General features: G+C 34.4%; 1 protein-coding gene across 1 annotated transcript; it reads right to left on the bottom strand.

Moving 5' to 3' along the window:
* Positions 1 to 5,125: 5,125 nt before the first annotated feature.
* On the bottom strand, positions 5,126 to 25,388 carry LOC117231937. The gene is made up of 16 exons (XM_033490947.1): positions 25,283 to 25,388; positions 24,968 to 25,209; positions 23,865 to 23,948; positions 23,627 to 23,752; positions 23,413 to 23,553; positions 22,571 to 22,694; positions 18,988 to 19,195; positions 18,390 to 18,633; positions 18,074 to 18,232; positions 17,376 to 17,702; positions 16,655 to 17,024; positions 16,326 to 16,551; positions 15,771 to 16,017; positions 15,339 to 15,564; positions 14,520 to 14,859; positions 5,126 to 13,954 (listed from the first exon to the last, which is right to left on the bottom strand). The coding sequence occupies exons 1-16, from the start codon at positions 25,386 to 25,388 to the stop codon at positions 5,605 to 5,607; spliced, it is 11,520 nt and encodes a 3,839-aa protein (XP_033346838.1). The 3' UTR covers positions 5,126 to 5,604.
* Between the last annotated feature and the right edge of the window lie 235 nt (positions 25,389 to 25,623).

The following is a 25,623-nucleotide window of genomic DNA, read 5'->3' as shown; positions in this document are numbered from 1 at the left end:
TCTTTGTCAATTTTTGTTGTTTATTTATTTAGCTATATGCGTATGATATTGTGATGAGTTTGTTTTGCATATTTTTATCTGACAACATGTCGCGAATGTGTAACTAGTCATAAGTTTTACATTACAGTTTTTATCGTTTTACTTCGTATTTTCAATCGATTTTTGTATTGTACGATTATAAGGAACTTCTTTGGTATAATTTATATAGTTTATATAAAAGGTTGCAAAGTTATACTATGCTTCTGTAAAGATGTCGCTTCCTCTATGATATAGTGGTAACTCTAAAAATTGTGCGTATAGCAATTGATTTTGATATCGTGATGTTATAAGAAAAGTAACAATTGAAACGACTTAATTGTTTTTAATTATCTTCTTGAAATCTTTTAGATACATTACATAATTAATATAGTTGAAAAATAATCTTCGAATACAGCCAAGACGTATTTATTATACACTATTACGTATAGTATAATATTTATCATGGATGTCCAGGAAATGTTTATGTAGTTGAATCGCGTCTTTTAAGGATATACGATTTTTCATGATCATTTATTAATATATGATGATTTATTAATATATTAGTAAATTGTATTGTATGCTTAATAAAATACAAATTCCTTGCGTGATTTTTATAAAAACATGAAATACCATTAGGAATGAGATCGATTTCAATGTACTCGTTTCATGGAATTCGTTTACTATTTATAAAAAGTAACGTTTATTTCATTTTCTGTACTTTTACACAATCCTTGCGCTATATCGGTCGATTTCGAACTTCAGGTGTCAGAGAAAAAAGTTGTTCATTCGCTTTAAGACAATTTGAAATACTCAGAAAAACTTACACTTTTATAAAAGCAATAATTCTGTTAAAAGAGGCAGCTTTCTTCCAATAGCACGTTGAGTAGGGATCTACGTTTATTTAATAATTAAATATTTTGCTTTCACTAATACCTGATCCTTTATCGAAAGATATAGATATAGCATTGCTTCGGTAGAAAAAAACATTTCATTCGTTTTTTTGTTTCTCTTAAAGTGCTTGTACTCTTAACAATCAATACAGGGGATGATCGTCGCGAAACATTTAAACTGACAAATTGCCTTTTTACATTTTCTCGAAGCATTAAATCTGAAGCATTGAAGGGTTTAAATAAATGAAGCAACAACCAACGAAACCGGGATTGCAAAGCTAGTTAACTCGATTTCCTGGTCCTTTCAGGGTGCAAGAGGTAGAACCTGATTTGCACCGCAGACCATTGCGCACAGTGCAACATTTTCATCGAACTGCAGCTAGCGAAGGGAAAGGGTAAGGGAAAGGGGTGGTCGAGAGGAGAGGGTAGGACCGAGCGTCGATGAAAAGGTCAAAGGTTCCAGGTGTGTTTGCGTTTCGTGCACTGGTGTTACAGGTGCAGCCTCTTCCGCGGCTCTGTTCGCCGTTGCATCAGCAACATGTGTGTTCTTTATTAACAACAATTAACATTTATCCATTGTTTAAAAGCCGGTACTTTGCGTATCGTTTGGTATTTCGATTCCGCTTCAGCTCGGGGATATTCAACGAATTGGTTGCGTTAGAACACCGGTGGACCTCTGAAAGTCGTAGGCCTAAATCGTTCATTATTTATTGTTGTAAAATTTACAGCAAAATGTAAGTTGTAAAATGAATTGCAAAACTCACGTTGTAACGCTCTGTAGATTCCGTTACATGTACGCTTCTCGCGTTGCACTCTATAGTATTTAAACATTAAATAAACAATTTTATATTTATTTTATCGACACGTATGCGTTAAATAATTGATCGAAGTTACGAAGAAATTAAATTATTTTGTGTAATTATATTGTATTTATATTCTTATACAAATAATATTGCAAATACGTCTAATGTTTAAATTTATTATTCGTTCACGTTGCAGATTGTAAATTTCATTAAGAACGAGATAATAAAAAGAATTCTGTTGCTAGATGATCGGGAGTAGTAGATAATACAATATTATTAATAATTCAGGTAATAATATTTTATTTGTTGCATTTAATTTATTACGAACCTATTGTATTATATTTTCACACTTCCGCAATGTTCAATGTGTTAAATGAGTAATAAATATGATTTAAACTCATTAACCTCCTATTTGCTGCTGATCGTGTATGGCTTATAGATTCGTTTAATCTACTTTTTATAACAAAATTTCTTGCAATTTATTGTTATCTATGTTTATCTTCGTATTCGCTGAAACGGTTTTAACACAAGTTGCTGGCCGCTAAGGTTACTGGATAATAGGAGAGTATCGAGAAAACCTAGTATGAACATATAAAATTTACATAATTAATAGTATGAAATCGTGTAGTTTGCTTAACATTTAATTTGACTTCTTATAACATATTTATAAATGCTATAGATTTGTTATATTCGCGTATATAAAATAAATAAATAAATAAACAATAACTCGGAGTAAATAACTGAACTTCCATTGTTTCCTCAATATTATTAATATATAATTATCACTTAATTAAATATATTCTACAACAATTAGTTTTTAATTGCCCAAATTAGTGTTCCGATGAAAATTCATATTTTGATGTACTTAATGAAACGATTGTTTAAATTATGTTCAAAAACGAACTATTTTGTTAATTTGTAAATAAAAGTTAAAATATCTTCAAACGTGTAATTACAGTAATCTCAAATATATTATTATGTATAAATCTTTCATTAGAATATATACACGCGTGTTGTTATTATATAAGTGGTAAAATATTCATTAGAGATATTACACGCATTAAATAAACAAATAAATGTAAATAATAACATATTTAATCATTTAAAATGAAACTTTTCAACGATTTCATCAATCAGAGTTTAGTTAATTAATAGAATAATTGTTCGATAAAATTTATCGTATGTTTTTTGTGCAGCGGCGATTGCAGCTTGATCGACCAACGCGTTGTTTCTACTTTCCCAATCCTAAAATTTACCAGTCTCCGGTTATGTTTGATGCACCATTATATTGTCGATTACGGTAGGTTAGTTGCATCTATGACATCACGTTCTTACTACGAATACGTCACAAAAGTTATAATACGTCAGTCTTCGCTACTACGTCAGTTCGGAGAAGTACTTTGTCTCGTATGTTAGCGATGTTGTTACTCACAGGCTACACCATCACGGTCGATCACGTAGATCTTTCTTTCGTTGATCGCTCGTTGAAACGGTCGTTGATCTATAAAAAGTATATTACCTACCTTATTTTGAAAAATACGTTATTTAAGTTGTTTTATTAATAGTATGACAGGTAGTCAGTTATAATATATGTGTACCATTATAATTACAGTACAATTATAATTTTATTATATATATTAAGTATATGAAGTGTATGTTACATATGCACAAATTCTAAGAGAAGTTCGGTAATAATTAATTGTATCGAAGATAAAAATATTCTTACGTCGACATGTTTGTATTTAACCGATAATGATAAACTCTTTATCTGGCGAATAATAATAAGCTCCCCGTATCAGCACAGGCGAGAGATACCAAGTGCATCGAACGCAGATAAGGACTGGTCGGCAAAACATATCAGAGCTGGTAAAGTCGGAACCAAGGATATTTTTGTAACAGAATAACAGGAACGGTAGAAGATCGTTTCTGCACGGCTGTTGTCACAAATATAATTATCACTGATATCTTATTTATGGAATGTTACATAAATTGACAACGAGGCGTAAGATCTCTTTTTATAATTGTAATAACGTAAGAAGGCGACGAGAAGTATTACGATAAAGAAATAGCATAAGAACGTTGAATTTAATATTATATATTAGATGGAACACATTATGCATATTAATGATGATAATGAAAATAATCTTCAAGATTAAAAGACAGGAAAATGAAGTTATCTATCTATAAATTCGAACTTACCTTTTTCCCAATCTACAGAATAAGTAATTTTTCATAAATTTGGATATCGTATGGTAAATTGAACATACGAATGAAATAACACATAGGACTATATATATATATATATATATATGTATTTACAAGATAATTATAAACATCGTAATATTGGAATAATAGTTATAATCTAAAATTGGTCATCGAAACAATATATCTTTTTTCTTCGGACGACGATAACGTTAACAAAATTGTTCTTTAAAGTAGTATTCATTTTTGAAAAAACCAGTTATGAAGAAGTAATTTCTTTGAGAAAACAGGAATCTGATAGAGTAATGCGAGTAATGTAGTGTTGTTTTGTACAGTTTTTAGTACATTTTAAGAATTTGTACAGATTTCTTTAAAATTGATTCAATAAATAAAAGAGAATGAACAATAAATCGTACGAGTACTATAAGTGGTTTTATGACTATAATTAGTCACTATGTAATCCATTCAGTATAATCAACCAGCTCGTCGTGTAATCAATTAGAATTAATGAGGTTGGTTGTAACAATTGCCTGGGTTCATAAATTATCTTTACGAGTTATAAAAACTCAGCTTTCGGATAAAGCAACTTAGCTTGTACCAGATAAAAGCACGTACTATCGATTTTATAGAATACTATTAATATTCATTAAACAATAAAAGAATAAGAATATGTATAATGATTTTCGACATATTTAACGTAATAATACAGGGTATCTCACAAAACTGAGACTAGCGACATACTTAAAACAGACGCAAAAATCTATTATAAGACAGAATTATGTAAATTAATTAATTAATTTTTAAACATTCTGAAAAGCATGGACATACCTTTTTTAAAATTCCATCTTATGCTTTTATAGATATTAGTGGGACAATTTTACCATTTTACCACCTTCTATAAAACGATATTAAGATATTTATGCTTTAAAATTATTAAATTGAAAAGTGTCACAGTTTGAAATTTAAAAATAAAATAAACTATATTATTATAATTTAAAGGCCTGTTATATTATATAAACGTTGTGAGCACTATACAATATATTTTAGAATTTTTAGTGAATAGTTCCGTTTGCTTCTTTATATTAGATTTTATAGATTTCTTTTAGATAAAATTACTTATATTATTAAATATTTTTATTTCATAATGAATATTGATCAAATTTGTACATATACATACGTAAAATTCATTAAACTCTATCAGACTCCTTTCAGTGCTATTTTTATAGTAAATACTATGTATACATACTTATCACTCTCGATCGAAATTGAACGTTTTTTCAAATTTTATGATTAAATGCATTTTCAAATTTCATATTCGTCTCATGTTATTCTCTATCAAAGTGTAAATTCTAAAACGTGACAATTTTTGAAATCTACTTTATGTTATAATTAACCCTGCATTTTTTGTGCGTAATTTAGTCATTTTTAGTTTAATTTGTGTCCTTTTCCTTTTTCTTTTAGAATTCATAACATTTAAGAGCTCGATAATAATAGATTTAAATCTGTCCTCACCTTGTCCTGTACACTTGTTAAACCGTAACAACTGATTAATTGTATAAAGTTAATTGTCGCGTAAAATATTCAAAAATGTTTAACAATGTATCCGTCCTGAATAAATATTTTAAAAATCGTTAAACGACAGAGAAGGGTAGTTTTCTATAAAGACGAAAGATTCTCAAATTATTACTAATTTAAGACGGAGGTGTAGTACTGTCAGAACGAAGTTGAGAAGGGGCAGCCTCGCTGTAAGCGATATCAAATACACTTTTCTTTTCTAATAATTGTTGGTGTCGCAACCTGTTGCCACCCTGCAACGATATTGCTATTCCAGAATCGAAATCTTCACCGGTACACCCTTGTTCCATCGTAGGTGGAATATCAAAATGTTCTGGTGACAATTGCGGAGAGGGATGAGGAACAGGTGGAGGATGAAGGTAAAATGGCGCAGATATCTTTTCGTATTTGTATTCAGAATGTTGTAGCAAATGATATTTAGGATCTTGCGATGTCGAGGGTGGCGTTGTCGCGAATATTTGAACCGGTGGATCTTCGTTTTTTCCTCCTTCGGCTCTTCTTAATTTTCTTCCTTGACGAACGATAGCTTTCAATTGTTCAGACTCGACGTTTACCAAAGGTTTCACTTTGCGTCTAGTCCGTGGAGTCGTGTCAGCAGTTTTATGGCTCGATAACTTTTTACCTTCCTTCTCAGTTTTTTGATTTTTCATACTCCTTCGTAACCATCGAGGAAGTTGCTCCTCGTCGTCCGTAGCCATTAATTCGGCTCGTTTCTTTTCCATTTCTTCTCGATTCTTTTTGTACCAGGCCATGTATTTCGGTCGTGTCTTACTCGTATCGATTTCTCCAGTTTTCGGTGGAGTTGGATATTTCTCGCTGCTACTGGATGATTTTTTGTCCTTTTCGGCTTTCAATTTCGACAGAGATTGCTTTCGTCGTGACTCCTCATCTCGTTTCCTTGATTGTTTCGTTTGATCGCTATCTTTTTGCTTCAGTTGTTCTTCCGGGAGCTTTCTACGTGTCCGATACCCACTGTGACTCGTTACATCGTGAAAATGAGTTGCTTTCTCCTCGGAAGATTCCTCGGAAGTACTTTTTTTCTTCCTTCGTTGAATTACTCTTTTCTTTTCCAGCTCTTTCATTCTTCTATCCGTAACTTTAAAGGTCTCGGTTTTTGCAAGTTTAGAAATTATTGACGGTTCATCTGGCTTATCAACCTTTTTATCGCCGTCTTTCATTTCGTGTTCTAGTTCTGTATCTTTTACACGTTGTGTACTAGTCGACGATTCTTTCTCACGAACCTCATCTTGCCTATCAGGCTTTCTATCGTAGCCTCTCGTTTCAGAATCTATTTTCGTATCCTTTACATGTTTCGTACTAGTCGAACATTCTTTGTCACGAGCTTCATCTTGTCTGTCAGCTTTTGTATCGCACTCCTTCGTTCCAGATTCTAGTTTTGTACTGATCGAGGATTCTTTAGTCAGTTCTAAGCTGCATCCAGATTCTGTTTTCTCGTCTTTCTTCATATCTTCTATGTCAGTCGCTGTGATTATTTTCTTCGGACTAAAATGCGTTTGTATATCCATAGTCCTTTCCCTTAATACAGTTTCTTTATCTTCCTCTGTTTCGCTTGTATCTTCAAACTCCACGAACATTTGCTCTTCCTTCGAAGATTCTACGTCCTCATTTTCTATCTCTTCGATCGATATCGTCACTCGTTCCTCATCTTCCATGTCCTGCAGCCCAGTTGCCTCCTCCGTTTGACTAATTTCTTTCTCAGAAAGTTGTGGAGCGCGATGTCGTGGTGTCTGATACGGTCTGGTAGTTAACGTTGTCTTCCTGGAAATATCACTCGATGAATCACTATCTTCAGAATCAACCACCGTATCTATTATGCTTGTAAAAAGTGGAAGGCTTACGTCTATAAATTTTCCCTCAACAGGTATTTCCTGCCTCTCTTCTTGCACTATATCTTCCTCTAGAGGCAAAGTTTTATCCATTTTCGGCTTCGTTAGATCCTGCTTATCTGATTCGCCATTGGGGACAATCGTAGGTACATTAAATCCCATATTTGACTGTTCCTCCGGAAATGCCTCCCTCTGAATGTCGGCTTCCTCCGCGGTAAAAGTTTGTTCCTCAACAAATTGTTCTACTTCCTGTAATTCAGTTTGCTCGCTCTCTGACTTCAACTGCTCTTCGGATTCGGATATTTTCCCGGAATCTGTTGAAGCTTTCCGTATAGTGGAATCAAACGCAAACTTTTCTTTCTCTGTCGTCTCGTACATCTGCGGGGAAGTTTCAACCAATTCGATTTCCTGAAAACTACTGCTCACTTTACCCGACGGTTCGCGCAATTGCTCCACCTTCTCGGTAGTTCGTGCTAGTTTGCTATCTGCTGTTTCATTATTTGAAAGTTTCTCGGGTTCCTTGCTCACTTCGTGCGTTTTTTCGAATAACTCCTTGGCGGTGTCTTGTCTTTCTTTCGCCGGTGATGCTGTCTCGTCCTTTAAAGGTTTACCAATTTCTGATTTTTCGACAGATTCTTCTGCCACTAATTTTGTCGCTTCATCTCTCGAGGAGTCATCGATTTTTATCTTTTCGTCGGATTCCTCTCCCTTTGCTTCTTCAAGAACATTAATTTGCTCAACCTTTTCTGCCGCGTCCTTTGACGTTGATATTATTTTGTCATCATCCGAGAGATCAATAATTTTATCTTTCCCCGCGTTTTCTTTCGTTTGTTTATCGTCTACTGGTGGTTCCACAAGTGTCCCAGACTCGCCATCTGTTTGAGGGGTCGGAGATTTACTAATATTCGAAATTTGGACTCCATTCTTTTCTTTCTCTTCTTTGTTGTCGAAAGATAACGAAGCAACTTCTTTCTCGATAATTCTATCGTTTGTAGATGATTGTTCAATAGTTGCAATTTCTTTTTCAGTACTTGGAATTATCGATCCTTTGCCATTCGTTAATGTATCGAAGACATCAACTGTCTTATCAGTGTGATCATCAACAGCTGATGACTCCATTGGACTTTCTTCTTTCATATCACTATCGATCAAAGTAGGCATTTCTATCGAGTCCTTTGTTATTTCACTATCTTGTTTCTCAGTGATTGATCTTTTTGACGAATCATCTTTTTCTTCAGTGGTGTCATGAGGTATTTTCATGGGAATAACTTCTTTATCGATCTGATAATCTTGAATCGTTGATGTATCATCCTGTTTTTCAATTGTAATTTGCTGTTTAATTTCTGAAGTTTCTGGAACAATTTCCTCGTCAGGAATTTGACTGTCATCAGTTTCTTCTGTTTCTGTACTTTCTTTCTCAGTGGCTTCGGAATCGTCTATTTTTTGCATTCCTTTACTAATTTCTTTTTCTTCGATCGGATGGTCATCAATTTTTACAGTCTCTATAATTATTTTTTCTTCTTTATCGTGATATTTTTCCTTCTCTTCATCGTCGATAATACTTGCTTGTTCTTTGGTTTCTTCGCTTTTTACAATTTCTTTTTCATCTTCAACGCGTGTTTCCTCCTTCGTGTCAATAGAAACATCTCTCTCACTAATTTTGTGATCGTCGCTAGTAACTGGTTCTTTCGTAACTTCTTTTTTTGCAGAAGTTTCCTTTTCTTTGGGAGAACTACTTTTTCTTTTTTCATTTTCATTATCAGGCGTAATATCTACGGTTTTTTCTTTTCCATTTAGAACATCCTCTTTGTCTATTTGCTGATCATCCGATTTAAGATCTGTAGTACCTGCTTGCTCACCAGGTACCTTTTCTTTATCTAAAAAAATAGCTTCTTTTTCACTAACTTTGTCCTTATCGATTTCCATTGAAATTTTCTTCTCCCCATCGGATGCTTTCTCTTTACCAATGAAATCAACGATAGTCTCTGTTAAAATTCCGAGATCGCCAATGCTTGTGTGATCCTCAGTTGTCTTTTCAACCAGTTTATGATATGTAGCTTCTGGTTCAGTAATTTTGAAGTCCTCGGTTGCTTTTTCAACAGTTTCATAATATTTAGTTTCTTCAGTGTCTTGTTTCTCAACTGTTTCTATAATTTTCTGATCTGCAATTGGTTCTCCAGCGATGTCATCATCGTCCCTTGTTTCTTTACCAAGTTTTTGATCTGCAATTGGTTCTCCAGCGATGTCATCATCGTCCTTTGTTTCTTTACCAATTTTTTGATCTGCAATTGGTTCTCCAGCGACGTCATCATCGTCCTTTGTTTTTTTATCAATTTTTTGATCTGCAGTTGGTTCTCCAGCGATATCATCATCGTCCTTTGTTTCTTTACCAATTTTTTGATCTGCAATTGGTTCTCCAGCGATGTCATCATCGTCCTTTATTTCTTTACCAATTTTCTGATCTGCAGTTGGTTCTCCAGCGATGTCATTATCGTCCTTTGTTTCTTTACCAATTTTTTGATCTGCAGTTGATTCCCTTGCAATGTCATCATCGTCCTTTGTTTCTTTATCAATTTTCTGATCTGCAGTTGGTTCTCCTGCAATATCATCATCGTCCTTTGTTTCTTTATCAATTTTCTGATCTGCAGTTGGTTCTCCAGCAATATCATCATCGTCCTTTGTGTCTTTACCAATTTGATAATCTGTAGTTGTCGATTTAGTCATTTCTTTGTCCATGGCAGCTTCTTTAGAAATTTTATACCCCTCTGCTGCTTTTTCATCAATTTTCCGATCTTCAGTTGTTTCTATAACAATTTTATCATCTGGAATTACTGTTTCAGCAATTTCAAGGTCAGTTGTTTCTTTAGAAGTCTTTTTGTCTCCAGTAACTGCAATAATTTTATGGTCCGCTGATGTCTTATCAAGAATTTTATCATCCTCTTTCATTCCTGTATCCATTTTTGTAAACTTAGTGGTTTCTTTATCAACTTTCTGACCCTCAGTTATTTCTTTATCCATTTTTTGATCTTTCGTTGCTTCTTCGATAATTTTGGGATCCCCAAAAGTTTCTTCTCGAGTAATTTGATCGATTTCCCTCGCTTGTTCATCAATTTTCTGATCCTTATTTATTTCTCTACCAACTTCTTGATCCATAGTTGCTTCTGGAAAAATTTTACGATCATCCATTATTTTCTTATCAAATTTTTGATCCTCAGTTACTTTTTCAGTAATTTTATAATCCTCACTTGCCTTTTCAACAGCTTTGTCATCCTCAGTTGTAGCTTTCACCATGACTTCGTTTTTATCACTAATGCCTTCTTTATCTTCATCTACGAAAGTACTTTCTACAATTTGATCAACAGGTTTAATTCTTGTATCGTCTTCGTCGTACTTTTTCTGTTCATCTAAAAAAACATTTTCTTCGACTTTTCGATCGTAAGTTTCATTCATTGACGTAGTTTCTTTTTCACGGGGAACTTCAATTGTGTCTGAGTCGATCTTTTTTTTCTCCTGGTCACTAGATGTTGCTTGCATTGGACCTTCCTTCTCCTCGATAGTAGCGTGATCTAATTTTGAACCATCTACGTGTTTTACTGATTTTTCCTCTTCTCCATTAGCTTTATCTGTTTTATCTTTTTTCCCACGTATTTTTGATTCATCTGCCACATCTTGTCTCACACTGTCCTGTCCATTACTTGGCATTTCAGTTTCTATATATTTCTCAATTGGTTCTTCGATCTTTTGCACTGTACCTACTTTATCACTACGTTCTTCTTCCTTAAGAGCATCAACTTCGACTTCTAGTTCTTTTTCTGCTTCTTCCCTTCCTGTAGAAATTCCTTCAGCTCTATATTCTACTTCTGCCCTCTTAAGCTCTTTTAAAACTACGCTCTCTTCCCCAACATCTTTTGACAGCTTTTTCATTTTCTGCTCCAAATACTCGTATTTATCATCTTCTTTATCGTCTTGTTTCCGCTCTTCTAACTCGCGCACTGGTATCATTTCAATTTGCTCTTTGGACTCATCTAATGATTTATCTTCTTCCTTATAATCTTCTAATTTATCCTTTATATGTTCAGCTATGTCTTTTTCAGCTTCGCTCGTTAATTTATCTGTTTGCGTACTTTCTTTTTTTTCAGCTGTGTCGCTATATTTTATACTCTCCATAGGTTCTTTTTCAGGCGAAGTTTTATCAGTTTGCCGATCTCGTACGATAGTTTCACTGAGCTCTTCCTTCTTAGTTGCAGCCATCGTATCAATAGCCGTAAAACCTCTAATCAATTCTTCTTTAGCATGAGCCGTAGAATCATCACATTTCACAGGTTCTTCGAATGTATCTCGAATCCACTTCAACCCATTTTTTGACACCTGTATTGTGTCAGGAATACATAATTCTTTCTCTGTAACTATCTTGTGTTTTTCTACGTTCGTTGTATCCCGCTCTTCTCCCGTAGAAATTGTTGCTTGTTGTTTCACGGTTTCTTTCTTCGGTTCTTCAACGAAGTCGTCGCTAAATTTTTCAATTATCTTCTTTGGAAACCTTTCTACCACGCGTTGCTGTACGCCATTTGAATCTCCTTCTGAAAACTCTGTACTGCTTTTCTTTTCGAAATCTCTTGGAGCAAACGCATCTCTTCCTCCTCTTCTTTCTTCTGTACTGGTACTGGTTTCTTCAGCGATGTTCTGTTTACGAGATATAGTACCCAGTTTCGGTGCTTTTATCATCATTTTCCCAATCCTCTCAGACTTTAATTCAGCCTTTGGTGTTTCCTTCGAGGGTCCTTCCTTTCGCTTCTCAACTTCTTCGTCTCGAAATTCGGACATTTGCTTTTTAGGTTCTCGTCGCTCCATATGCGTTTGACGTTTCACTTTCGCGTGACCTTGAGTGCTAATTGGTTGCTTCTGTTTCACGGTTTCGTGACGAGTTCCGCAAAATTTCTTCGGTTTGTCAAGAGCATCGTCGAACTCGGAACTTCCCGTACTCATCACTTGACTCTGTTGATATTTCAGCTTTTGTTTCGTTTTAGCTATGGCTGACTCCTTCTTCTGTTTTCCTTTCTGCTCGGCCTTCAACGAGCTCGCGGTACATTCAGCTGCTTGTTTCTGAGAACTCGAGGAATCCATCTTCTTCGCGCTTTTCTGATCCAAGTCCTTTTTCGGCTCTTTCGCAAACGAGTCCGACTTCTCCTGGCTCGTGCTGTCGCTGCCAGTGCTCTCCTGAAATTTTTTGTCACCCAGTTTGCTCAGTTTCTTCGTTAGCATTGTAAACTCTTTCTCAAGAATCCTGAAACTCGGCTTTATCACGCCATCTGACTTTTTCTGCGTCTTTGATTTTCCCTCCTTTTTCGGACTTCTGTCGTCTGCCTTCTCGCGGACGTACTTTTCACGTTGAACTTTTATTTCTGGCGAGGAAGTGGACTCAGTGACGTTCATCTTTTGATCGTCAGTCACGTCCTCGCAACTTTTCTCGTGCCTCTCCTTACGTATCTCCTCGGAAGATTGCGAGCCAGTCTCCTTCTCGTTCAGAATCTTATAACTGATGCTCGTGCGTTCGGTTTTTTGATAACTCCGCATCGTTTCGTCCTCTTCGCCTTTGTACGAACTTCCGTTTCCATCCAAAGAATCTGAAATTTCCCTCAGCACATCCGGCTCCAGAGAAATCTTCCTGCCTTCTTTCACCTCCCTCACTTTTTTCCTCAGAATGCTCAATCGTTTATCGAAACAAGGACTCACTTCTTCTTCGATCGGCGACTTCATCCATAGAGTTCTAGACCTTTTCCAATCTCCATCGCCGTACTTCTTCCTAGACTTCAATTTTTTCCTGTGTCTTGACTCTTCGTCGGATTCGTCGTTGTCGCTTCTGCTTTTCACCTGACGTTCCGTTTGAGTGGCCGCTGTTCTGTCGGTTTGAGTAGCGATCGCTACTTGTCCGGGAAGGCTTTGCGTTTCTAAGTAACTCGTGGAGTCCACTCCACCGCCTCCTGCACGACGATTTTCTCTTTCGAGTAGTAACCGAGTCAATAGCGCGTTTTGTCTTGCTAGCTCCAAGTCGTGAAACGGATACTGGCTGCTATTTGCTTGAACGTGATCTGTGGTAACGACCGGCGGTCTTTCAGCAATTGGAGCACCACTTGCAACAGCCTCTTGCTTCTCTTGCCTCATAGTTTCTCTCATCTGAGATTCCCTTAGAGATTCTTGCTCTATCTTTTGCGAACCGTAGTCACCGTGATCGATCACTAGCCTCTGCACGTTAGGTCCTATTTCTTCGATGTGCTGCCTATGACCGAGATCCAACCTGTCCGGTATCAGGATTATCTCTGGCTGTTGTTGTTGACATACTTCTTTCGATCGTTGGTGCGATTCCATGCTACGAGCTGCTTCGATGTCCTGCATCGACAACTCGTGCCTCGACTTCTGGTCTTCTATGAATCTTTGCAGAATTATATCCTTGCCATCTACGATCAAGGCTGTTGGGCGATGATGATGAGGTTGGTGAAGATGGCTTGTCGTATCTTCCACTTGTCCTCGTGTCACTAGCCGTAAGACTTCAGCGTTTCCTTCGCGGTAGAAATGTTGCTCTCTGACAGTTGGTTCTTCGTTCATATCGGCTTCCACGAATCTATGGAATTGAGTTTCGATCGAATTTTGATTTAGCTACACATATATAAAAGCAACGACCTATCAATGATGTTACTAATGATTTTATTAAGGCGACTGACGATGTTACGTGAGGTGAACAGAACTGTTTTAAATTCTATTTAAGTTGGTTCTAGTTGAAACAGAGTACGAGTATTGTGATTATGATTATTATGAGTATTATGTACGAGTATTATGATTGTAATTAATAATTATAATTATATGTAAGTACAACAGAGAATAGTGACGATACTACTAAAGAAAAGACGATCGTACTAAAGAAAAGTGGCGAATAACATTCAACTTAATCTGATTTTAATCAATATAAACTTAGTCCTGCATTTTTTTACAAGAAAGATAATTTAGTTCAGCGATGATTTCAAGCCTGAAGAAACTACACAACGACATCGTGACTTTGAGAAAGAGAACGAGCCCCTCCGCTGTATTATTTCATTTCATTTCGTGTAAATTTAGAGTTCCATTTTATTCCATTTCGTTCCATATAAAAATAAAACGTATGAGTGAACGTGAGATGACAGCTTACCTACCTTTGCCTATAAGCTTGATGTTGCAGATCGGAACCTCTTTCCATCTCATGTCGTTGCAAAGAGTCTAATTCCGCAGTACGATAACCTCTTGCCTTTTGATCCTCCACATCCTCCATGTACATTCTTTCTTGTTCATTTATTCTGCTCTTCCTCGAGTGACCGTAAGAATGTCCATCTCTTAATCTTTGAGCTTCGAGGTTCATTTGAACGTCGTTTGGTTGCCCAGAAATGTAAGCAACGTCGCCAGGAAGCGAACAATTCTTTACGTTTCTTCTATTGAATTGCCAATTTCTTCTTGTTGGATCAGCACTCCACGCCTGTTTCCTTCCATTCCACGATACTGAGATACGATAAAAGTTCATATAAATAATAGCATGATATTTGTTTAATATGATAATAATATAAAAGATACAAGAATAACGTAAATATAATAACAAATATAAAACCTTGATAATGATACGATATTTTGGTTAATACGAAAAATATCATATGTTATTTAAAGTAACTTTTCGCATTATTATAAAGTCGTTTAGGTTTTTAAGCTTTATATTAAACTTTAAACGTATTTGTATTGTGTAATTAAATAATTCTATGGTTAAAATAAATTATAGGTTTTTTTTACGTTATACGACGTATAATATGAGTGACATAAGATATAGCAGATGTTTTAATACTTGTAATCAACAATATATTAAGTTATTAATTATATTATTATCATTAGTATTATTTATTATATTATTATATGTATTATATTACATGTATTATATATACGATTATATAAAATTTAAAGATACACATAATAATTTAAAAATAGATTACCTTCGGTAGCTACCGCAGGCTGCCGATGAAGATGTCGTTTTGGTCTTCCATTTGATCGTACGACCAATGTTTCTGACGAATGTACTCGTCTTTTTCTGGGTGCCATATAAAAAGGACATCCAGGACATATGCAGCAGATAATTAACGCGGCAATGGCCAAAAGTATAAGTAACACCAGGATTATCAGAAGCCAGAATAATAATTTGTTTTCTGCTTTGTACACCGTCTAAAACATTTATCCAAATTTTCGTCATTTTTTTAAATGTAGCTAAATGTAATAAATTACGAAAGTCGTAATTTATATAAACTAGACATTCAAGTGCTAATTATTTAAATATCTTACAAACAACAAGACAAAGTAATTATTGCAGATAAATGGTTTATTTTACAATTTTCACTATATAATTTGGAAGTTGAGAATCGTATACATACCACTTCTTCGCTTGGAACAGCAGCAATAGTATTATTAATAAGAGTCGTTTGACCATCATTGACATTTGTATGGCGTGGAGTTTCATCAACAGGAGCGTTTGTATTGTCGATATGTATACTCGTGTTCATAATCGCGTTTCCAGCAATGATCCCGACTCCATTCGCAGCTAAAGCTTCTCGAATCTTTTCTACGTCTACCAAAGACGTACCTGGTTCCGTTTGCTCGACGCGAGCCACGATAATACTCCTGAAAAAGTATAGTTTAAGTTATTTCACTGTTGATTTCATATGTAAAATAAAAAATCCATAAAGATTGAATATTAAAGAAAATTTGCCTTTCCTTATTCCTTGACAATATTATTTATCATAAGATTTTATAATGAGTATATAAATAAAAAATAAATATAAGATTTTATTAGATCTTACAATGAATAATCCCTCTAATAGAGATTATATATCAGAATCTAACTATCGACTGATTCATAGTTGAAAAATGTTTTTCATTGAGTGATTAAATCGTAATGATCATATACCGAATATCGGTAGATCACTAACTTTTTTCCTCCTCCAGTAAGAATCCCTGTACTTCCAGTGTCATTCCGTTGAATATAAGGTCGCGTTTCTAACACAGTCACTCGACCACCTGTAATAGCAGCTAAAGTTTCAGCAGTTTTCGTTGAGTTCGGCTGTTCTCCTGGCACCACGAACATCATTATGCGTGCTTCCATTGCGATTCCACTGAGGATCCGAATTTTTGTTGTACTTGAAAGATGAGGTACACCTGCAAAAATGTATATTATTTGTGTCTAATAATAAATTACATTATTTTGCACTTATACCGTAAGCAGGAAAGTTATTGGACAAATAATCTTCTATCGGTTTACCTAGATCGTATGCTCTGGCAGTGAGAGTGTACAGTGCATCGTCGTCAGCTCGTTTTCGTCGTTTCTTTATAACTTCCGTCGACATTTCCTTCGTTAAATTTCCCAAATTAATCCTCGTAGATTCATTCACATTTCTAGTCACCATTAAGAAATCGTTTCGTATTTCTTCTTGACTATTGACAAATTTCGTTTTAGCTTTCTTCGAAAATTTCTCGTATGCGCTCTGTTTCTTTTGTCTGAATTTCGTAATCGGCAACAGAAGTATTAATTCACCGCTCGTTTCGTTTAAATCGAATTTCTTCCCGTAGTTTCCGTAAACTAATTCGTATCTAACTACGTTGTTGGGTGGCTCTGCGTCAGCGTCAATCGCCTGTCAATAGTTACATTCTCTTTTTCCTTGCAAGATCTTTGTTTATATCATTTAATTACACTGCAGATGTCTATGAAAATTCCTATCTTCATCAACGCAACTATAGACTGATAGTAAATGGATAAATTTTCCAATTATTTGTAAATTACACATAATAATACCATGTTACATTTAGATATATATCTGCTTAGATTTCTCATAAATTCATAAACATCCTCAGTCTACTTATAATATAACTACGTATATTGTAACTTTGAATTATTTTCTAATACAATGGTTTATATAAAAAGATCGTAAGATGAAGGGGTCGTAATAATCACAGAAGATAATTGTCAAGATTGTTTAATATACCTTTATCAAAGCTGGTGATGTAAAATTAGTTAGATCAGAGTTCAACATAAACTCGTAAACGTCCTTCTCGAATATTGGTGCATTATCATTCACGTCAAGTAGATTAACTATTAAAGGAACAACGCCACTGTTGCCATTGCCATTTTCATCCCGAGCTTCAACGGTTAATACAAGTCTTGCTGCAACTTCACGATCTAAGGAAGAGCCCATAGCGACAGTTATTAATCCGGTGTCTGAATCCATAGTGAAAGCTTGGCTGCCTTCTCCTGTTATACCGGTATATCGGATACTGCCATAAACACCTGTATCTTTGTCAGTTGCGTGCACCTATCGAAAGAAGATATTATAATGTTTATTTGACAGTCGATATTATTTAATCATTTCTTCCTCAACCTTGTAACTTATGTCAGAACAATGTACATATTTTTGTATAGTTGTATATATGAAAAACGTGAAAAACGTAAAGAAGAAATATAGATACAATGGTTTACAAAGAAAGGATCAAGAAATTTCTTTCAATCTAAATCAGATGAAAATAATAGTTTTTATTATTTAACAGTTTGTATAGGTTTCTCTTAGATATCGTGGTATATTTAAAAGCAATTAATAATTATAAGTGGTATTACGATTGTAAGATTATATGAATAATCTACTTATAAAAATCATGAAATTTCTTCGAGAGATAGTTAGGTGTTTACCTGAATCACGCGTGAACCCGCAGTTACGTTTTCAGATAACGTTATCTCGTATGATTGTTCGTCAAATATTGGCGGATTATCGTTTATATCTCTTAAAAATATTGTAGCTGGCACTGACGCTGATAGATTCGTGGCTGGACCAACTTCCTGAGCTACAATCTGAATTCAATGAAACTACATTAATGACAGTAAACAAAGAAGAATTGATCGAAGAATAATTAAACTTATTATAATTTATTATATTTTTTTTTTAGATAGCTATAAACTTCGTGATACAGATATAATGTAATGACCAGTCTATATATACTATACTCGCCTTGAACGATAAAACTTTGTATAATTCATAATCGATGAATGTGTTATCTCGAACGGTTATAACAAAGTCTGCATTGCGTTCTGCAACCGTCGGATTTATTTCAAACGTATTATTGTTATTTTCCAACTTTAACGCAAACACCCCGGCTTTTCCAATATCTTCGTCTTTCACTCTGGCTGAATATTGCTCACCAAAATTTATCACGGTCCCCGGCTCAGGATTTTCGTCTATCGTAGCAACGTAACTATAGCAAAGGAATAAGATATTTTATAAATATAAATTACATTTTAGGATTAACGGAAATGTACAGGTTGAAAAGTGGTCGGGAAATACTTGAAATTCCCTCGTTTTTCATAAATTTCAAATTTCAGAAGAAGGAATAATCTAATCTATCTTAATTTTTTTTTTTTGCTTAACTAAACTAAAATTAAATTTATCATTTTTAATGTCATTGCTCCTGTACGTAATAATTAATACTCTAACGATTATATGCTTTTTTCAATCGTTAGTAAAAAGACATAGAATAAAATTGATGTGTAATTTATTTAGTCCTTAACAATTTGTAAATTTCATAGTTATTAAAGTGGAAATTATTCACGACTCAGGTACCAACTTATCGCTCTCGAAGTATGGTGGACTATTTCCCGGCTCCCCAAGAAGAAAGCCAACGTCAACGACTGTGGCTTGGGCAGGAGGTTCTTCTCTGCTTCTTCTTATTTCTTCAGCAACCACCGTAAGTACAACGGGTGCTCCAACGTGCGTAATTTGGGTAAGTTCCTCCAATGGTTTGGCAAGAGTAATTTCACCTATCAATCAAACATTTATAAATAAGTCTAAATCTCTAAAAAGCTTCGAAACATGTATATAAATACATTATGTTTCACTCTACGAAAATGTTTAGATATGAAAATTTAAACTATGTTTGCATTTTGAATAAAGAAAATTAGAATATCTACTAATTAATAATTATGAATAATAACTGAACATTGTTCATGTTGTGGGCGATTTGTATGAACAGAAGGTTTAATTAATGAATTATCAAGTGAATGCCATATAATCCATATGTAGAATAAAATATAAATAACAGAAATGATACGTTTATGAGACGAATCATTGTACAAATTATACATCCTCTTGTATAAATTAATACATTCTCGAAAAGATCGTTGAAGACTTAATACTTGACTTGTATTATGTTTAGGTCTTTATTTGCATGTATTATACGTAAACGTTCGAGTAATAAGCTATGTCACGATCGAATTACTTTTATTGGGAATTATGAATAAAACATTTCGGTCAATGATCCCTGTTACTTATGTATGACATACAGAGCATGCATGTCCAGTGATGGAAATTTTCCATAACACATCACGAAATGGAGTTTAGCGAATGAACTGCCCTTATTAACATACATTGCATTGTACTACCTTCTTATTCTCTAACTCTTATTCTCATTTACACAGTTATTCACTTAATTTTATTTCTAAAATATCAACGATTATATAATTATGGTTGAAGTACATTGCGTAATTATTAATTCAATGATACAAGTATTTACGATTCTATTAAAACAATACAAATAAATATAGGAAATACAGAAGCCTTTAAAATAATGTTACCATCTTGAGAATAAATTTCGATAAAACTATAGCTCCTATAAACTGACATAACTTAAAATAGTTAATAATAATTCAGCACAAAAATATTTGTATAAATACGAATATACACGTGCGATGAGAGACGATAATAATTTGTACATCGTAAGCCATACCTTCTTCAGCATTATCTACATGTACATTCATCGTATTCCAAATTTTTAAGTAGTCCTCTTAACTTTATATATTTGCAAATTTTATGTTCAAGATATCATCTGATATCTATAATAAATTTACGAATTTAACATATACCGAGATCGTAACAAACAGATACGTATTTCGCAACTGTAATTAAATAGCTAAAATTTTTCTTATCGAGTCTATTTATTCCGGTAGCGCGTAAAGATATGGTCGCTCATTTATACTTACAGAGCACAATACGCTTTTATCTTCTATATTCCTTCTGGCCCTGTCTGTGTTTCTTTTTCACTGGTTTTCTCTGGTAGTTACGTCTATACACACACACACGCGCGCCCACGTGCACACATACGATACATACACGAGTACGAAGAGGTCGCATGCTTCGTGTCACGAAATGATAAGCATCGCAGCCTGAAAAGCAGAGACTGACCCCTAAGTACGATCGATACCGCGTTGTAGACCGTCAAGACTTTCCTCTGACCATTTCTACCGAGTTCTGGCCACTTCCTCGCCTGACTCGTTTTTGGTTCCGCGAAAAGAATCGGTATCACCGATCTCAGACGTTAGATAACACGTTCGTGCGAGCTTGTAATCATGTGGAAACAAGCGTATAAAGTTGCTTCGTTGTTTCACGGCCCTTAGCCTTCCCTTTTCCAAGGATCTATAATGGAACGCATTAATTTTGGAAAACGTGCTGCATAAACCGTAGATTTGATCAATGAACGAGTAAAAACGACGTTTTCTCTCTAACAAACACTACACGAGCTGACTTATAAGCCGAAGTAGCCGAGTCCTTCTTGAAACTTTTTGAAATTTTTTAAATATTGCTGCTAATGCGCTTGTTCGATGCTTATTTTATATATATATTATTTCATCAATTTTCTCTACTTTCACGCGGAGTTATCCGATCGGGCAATTGAGCGAATCACGTGTCAGTACCGCGAAGAGAAAAGAAATGTCCATAATTTTCTGATTGGAAAATGGCCACGCCAAAATCACACACGATTAGGTCTTCGATAAAACAGATCCATTTCATGGCACTTTCTGAGAAGTGACGACCGACCGTTTACTACACAAATACAGAAAAATTGGAACAATAGAGACGAAGAACTGCTTAAAATCAGACACCGCATTAACATCCAAGAATTGCGTAAAAAAGACAATCAAATTTCTTAGGGACATTTACCTTGGTTACAATATTTGCTTCTAACAGTGCCATTTCCATCGCTAACGATCGAGAAGTTGATGGAAATGAAAAAGGTTTATGGGAAAATCGAGAAACTGTTGACTCTTATTGATCAATGGTGTATTCTTCTCGTAATGGAATTTCTTCCAGTGCACTCTGCACGGTTTCATTCATTTTTCACTGTGCTAGAACTGCATACGTAATCTGTTTTTCCGTGCTAGCTGCACCTCTAAGAGTATGAATCATTCCTTCACGCTTTAATGTCGGGAAGTGGAGTTCGAGGTAGTGGTAAATTAATTTGAAACCCTACTCATCGAGTGGATTATTCCTGAGAAATCAGGTCATTCGACGGTGTGTATGTCGGTGAACCTGTGAATAATTCGCTTACTGATGGGAACGCTAGGAAATGTAATTACACCCTCTGTAAATTATTGTGTTTGCCGGTCATATTCGTGGTAATCAAATTTTCACCACGCTCTGTTGAATTTATGGACCAACGTAAGTACCGATTGTAAAACTTTACGCGATTGTGGATTGTCCGTGTGATAGAACTTCTTCGCAAGATAGAATGATAGCCATGGTTATATAATTTATGTAATTTTAATTTTAAAAGTTTAAAATAATGATCTTAACTATTTTAATAACAACTTCTAGAAATATTTTTCCAAACTCGTATAACGACATTTTTTCAAATCTATCTTCTGGAAATAACAGTTGTTTTCTTCGTAACAAGTTTTCTTCCTAACTTCACAACAAGTTGTTTTCAAGTTTAATCGTCAATTGGGTTTTGATAACTCGAAAATTAAGCAATTATATCTATAGAAAAAGATCATTCAGTACATTGACTTTGACGATATATTTCAAGCTCATCGATATCGATGGGATGTGCGCTGTTCTAAATAATCAGCTTATTTTTATGTAGGAAATTTGATCTATTCAGTGGTGTATAATATTTTTACGAATAATTCGATACTTTCCATTGACTATCATAGGTAAGTAAATAATTTGTATTTCAGAAGCGAACTACGTGTTAAAGATTCTTTCTATAAAAATATTATCTGGATGTCCTTATAGCAAAAAAAAAAAAAAAGAAGAAGAAGAAAAGGAAAGAATAAAAAGCAAAAAAAAGAAAGAATATAAAATAGTACATTGTTTAATTCTTCAAATACATTTTTCAAAATCACGATATATTTTCTTACCATTTGTTTCGGAGATGTTGAAAAATGGCGTAAAGGGGTTGCCTTCAGATACGAGACCGTACACGATCTCACGCGGTACACCTTTATCTCCGTCTTCTGCGTGCACTCGTAGTATTATATCGCCCTGAAATCAACGTATACATTTGTTTTACTTATATGAGACATCGTATCAGAAATAGCTTTTCTGGCCTACATTTGATCGCTCAAAATTTATTAACAATATTTTTCTCTAATTAATCACTTTAGAATATAGAATTGGAATTAGAACAAAATAAGAACGATCCATTTCTATTATTGTAGGAATAAAAAATATCTAGTCATGTTATTCGATACTGTGACCCCTGTTTGCTAATTTTACGCTGAAGATATATTACTTCTGATGTAATATAAAATTATACTAGTCGGAAATAATAAAAGTAGAAAGAATGGGGATGTTCCTTGATTCGTTCTAATTGAGGCTGGATATTCTCTGTTTCTAATCAGTATATTAAACTTTCATTTAATAATTTCGTATATAGTTTAATTAAATGTAATATATATAAATAAATAGTTTACTAAATTAATAGTTTGTCTAACATTACATTATGTGAATATTATTGCCTTATCGTCGTTCGACAGTTCTGTACTCCTAATTATTATTAATGAAACGTACATATATCGTGATATCATCAAAAATGGAAATTCTCTTTGCTTTTTCTTGTGAATCTAATTTTCAGTTGTTCCAACAACAAATTGTTGTACAATGTACAAATAGATAAACTCATTCCTACTTATCTAATTTTATAAAATTTATATATTTCATTAGACACATAAATATCATGTTAAGAAAGGGAACAACTTACAGGTTGTACAGAATTGTTAATCCTTGTGAGGGGAGGGGCTAGCGTAAAAATTGGAGGAACATCTTGAACATCTTGAACTATCACAACAACGCTTAAGCCTGCAATATTTCTAGTGTCTTTTCCCTGCTCCGTATAGGGATCCTAATAAATAAACTGTGTTATTTAAATTTTCTACCAGAAAGTAGTTAACAGTATTTATTCAAATATCGCATACCGTAGCATACATGGTAAGAGTGTACATGGATTGCGTTTCGAAATCTAATTCTCCAGTTAGTGTAATTATTCCTCGTGTTTGCGTGGGTGTCTGGCGCTGTCTTATAGTGAAAAGTTCTTTTGGTTGCTATAAAAATAATAAATTATTGTTTGGAAGATATACGAGTACCGATAGTATACTTTTAAGTATTACTTAACATACTACGTTTTAAAAATTACTGTTCGTTTCTGTGACTTACCCACAGTTCGATATAAACGGGTTTTCCACTCCAAGAATTAGCTCTTACTAAAAGATAATCTAATTCTTTACCTGGTTTAGTATCCTAAGCAAATAATTTCATAAGATTAACATTGTAATCACTGATTTTGTACAATTTATTTTACGATAAAATAGAGACTGTGTTCTGACAAATTAATGTTAATGTAATCTATTGTTGAAAATGATAACGGGAGTTCGTGCTCGCCATCCATATGCAAATACGTTAGCTATAAGAAATAGTAATTAGAGGATGATCCCAGTTACAATCGATAGATTTAATCGATAGGCTTAAGATGCCTTTTTGTTTTTATCCCTAGTTTTTGTAAGCGCGTGCAATAAAGGTGTTTTTGGCTCAGAACGGTGTGATAGATTTATCCATTCAATAAAATAATAACTATTCCGATCTTACCTCTGAGTATAGAAATAACAACATCTATAAACATTACTTTGCACGTCATTTCTATTTCTTTTATTATAACTTAGAATACCTTACGATGGACGAATAGGTATAATCTTCGATATGGCGTTAACGCATGAAAATGAAAAACTATATTTAGAATTACTAAATCATAACATTTATGATTTACTTGGCAGATTAGAAGATTTCTCGCATAATAATAGGCAATTAACATGAAAGCAGGAAACGAGAGTAGGAATATGATTTGATACGAGAGCAACAGCATATCGAACATTACACGCATGCATATTCAGATTACACTTATTAATTTCAAGCTTTTCTAACGTGTAAAAGATTAATTCTTATTATTTTGCTAAAAGTATTAAATAGTAGAACACTGCTGATAAAGAAATATTACTGTTCATGAAAAGGATATGAAACAATAAGAATAACACATATTCCTCGCAATAATTTTAAAATATAGGAGAGGTCTTACAGATAATATTTTTTCAGTTTCAAACAATGTGATTCATAAAACGTATAATAAAGAACGAAGCAATGTATCGTGCGATATCATCGGTATGCGAAAAGAATATATGTATTCGATTGTCATGGGGAAGGTGTTGTAGTTATTAACGTGTTGAATGCTAGTGCTAATCGTTGTTATTAATACAATAAATAATTACCTCGGGTACCATTATCAGAGAGGGTATGTGCGGGAATATTTTATCACGAAGGGTGGTTGCGTTCGTAACAGAAATAGTAGCTTGCATCGAGTTCGAATCTCCTTTCGTGTCCCTAACCCTAACAGCAAAATCGTGGAGGCGGCCGGGCATTAGCCGTTTCGTTAGTATTACATTAGCTTGACACACTTTGTTATACAGCGTGCACGGCAGGTTGTCGATCCTTACAACAGGTGTGATGGTAGCTAAACAAATGAAATATTTTTTTAACGAAGGCGTTTATTTCTGCTTTGTCCATGTGATATTCGTTATAATTACCAGTTATTTCAAAAACAAGTGGGAAATCTGCATCCTGGTCAGTGGCGCGAAGTCGAAAAATGACAGAATCTACTTCAGCATCCGCTGGAACTAGAACTAATCCCATGTCCGTGGAGGTATCAAAGCGTGGACGCGCACCCTTTGCCCACGCGAAAACGAATCCGAAATAAATCCATACTTTGCACCATTGTCCTGCAAAGGGCATTCTGCAAACAGCGGATTACTTCTTCTAGATCTCTGCTCTGAATAAAAATAGTACGTTCAAACGCCTAACGCGATCGATAGCTATTTTACCAATATGTTGTGCGAAACTAACTAAAAACTATTAGCAAAATAGTAAA

Source organism: Bombus vosnesenskii, unplaced genomic scaffold (genome assembly GCF_011952255.1).
Source record: "Bombus vosnesenskii isolate JDL3184/JDL3185 unplaced genomic scaffold, Bvos_JDL3184-5_v1.1 scf7180000013276, whole genome shotgun sequence".
Classification (NCBI taxonomy): domain Eukaryota; kingdom Metazoa; phylum Arthropoda; class Insecta; order Hymenoptera; family Apidae; genus Bombus; species Bombus vosnesenskii.
The sequence above is the reverse complement of the archived record's forward strand: the minus strand, read 5'-3'. Positions and strand labels throughout refer to the sequence as shown.

Bases quoted from the DNA above. Each gene is read 5' to 3' on its own strand.
- LOC117231937 (XM_033490947.1), bottom strand. From the start codon at position 25,388: ATGGGATTAGTTCTAGTTCCAGCGGATGCTGAAGTAGATTCTGTCATT. The intron at 23,753-23,864 runs GTAAGTCACAGA...TTATTTTTATAG, and splicing joins CCGTTTATATCGAACTGTGG to CAACCAAAAGAACTTTTCAC. The intron at 17,703-18,073 runs GTAAACACCTAA...TTCTTTCGATAG, and splicing joins CGGGTTCACGCGTGATTCAG to GTGCACGCAACTGACAAAGA.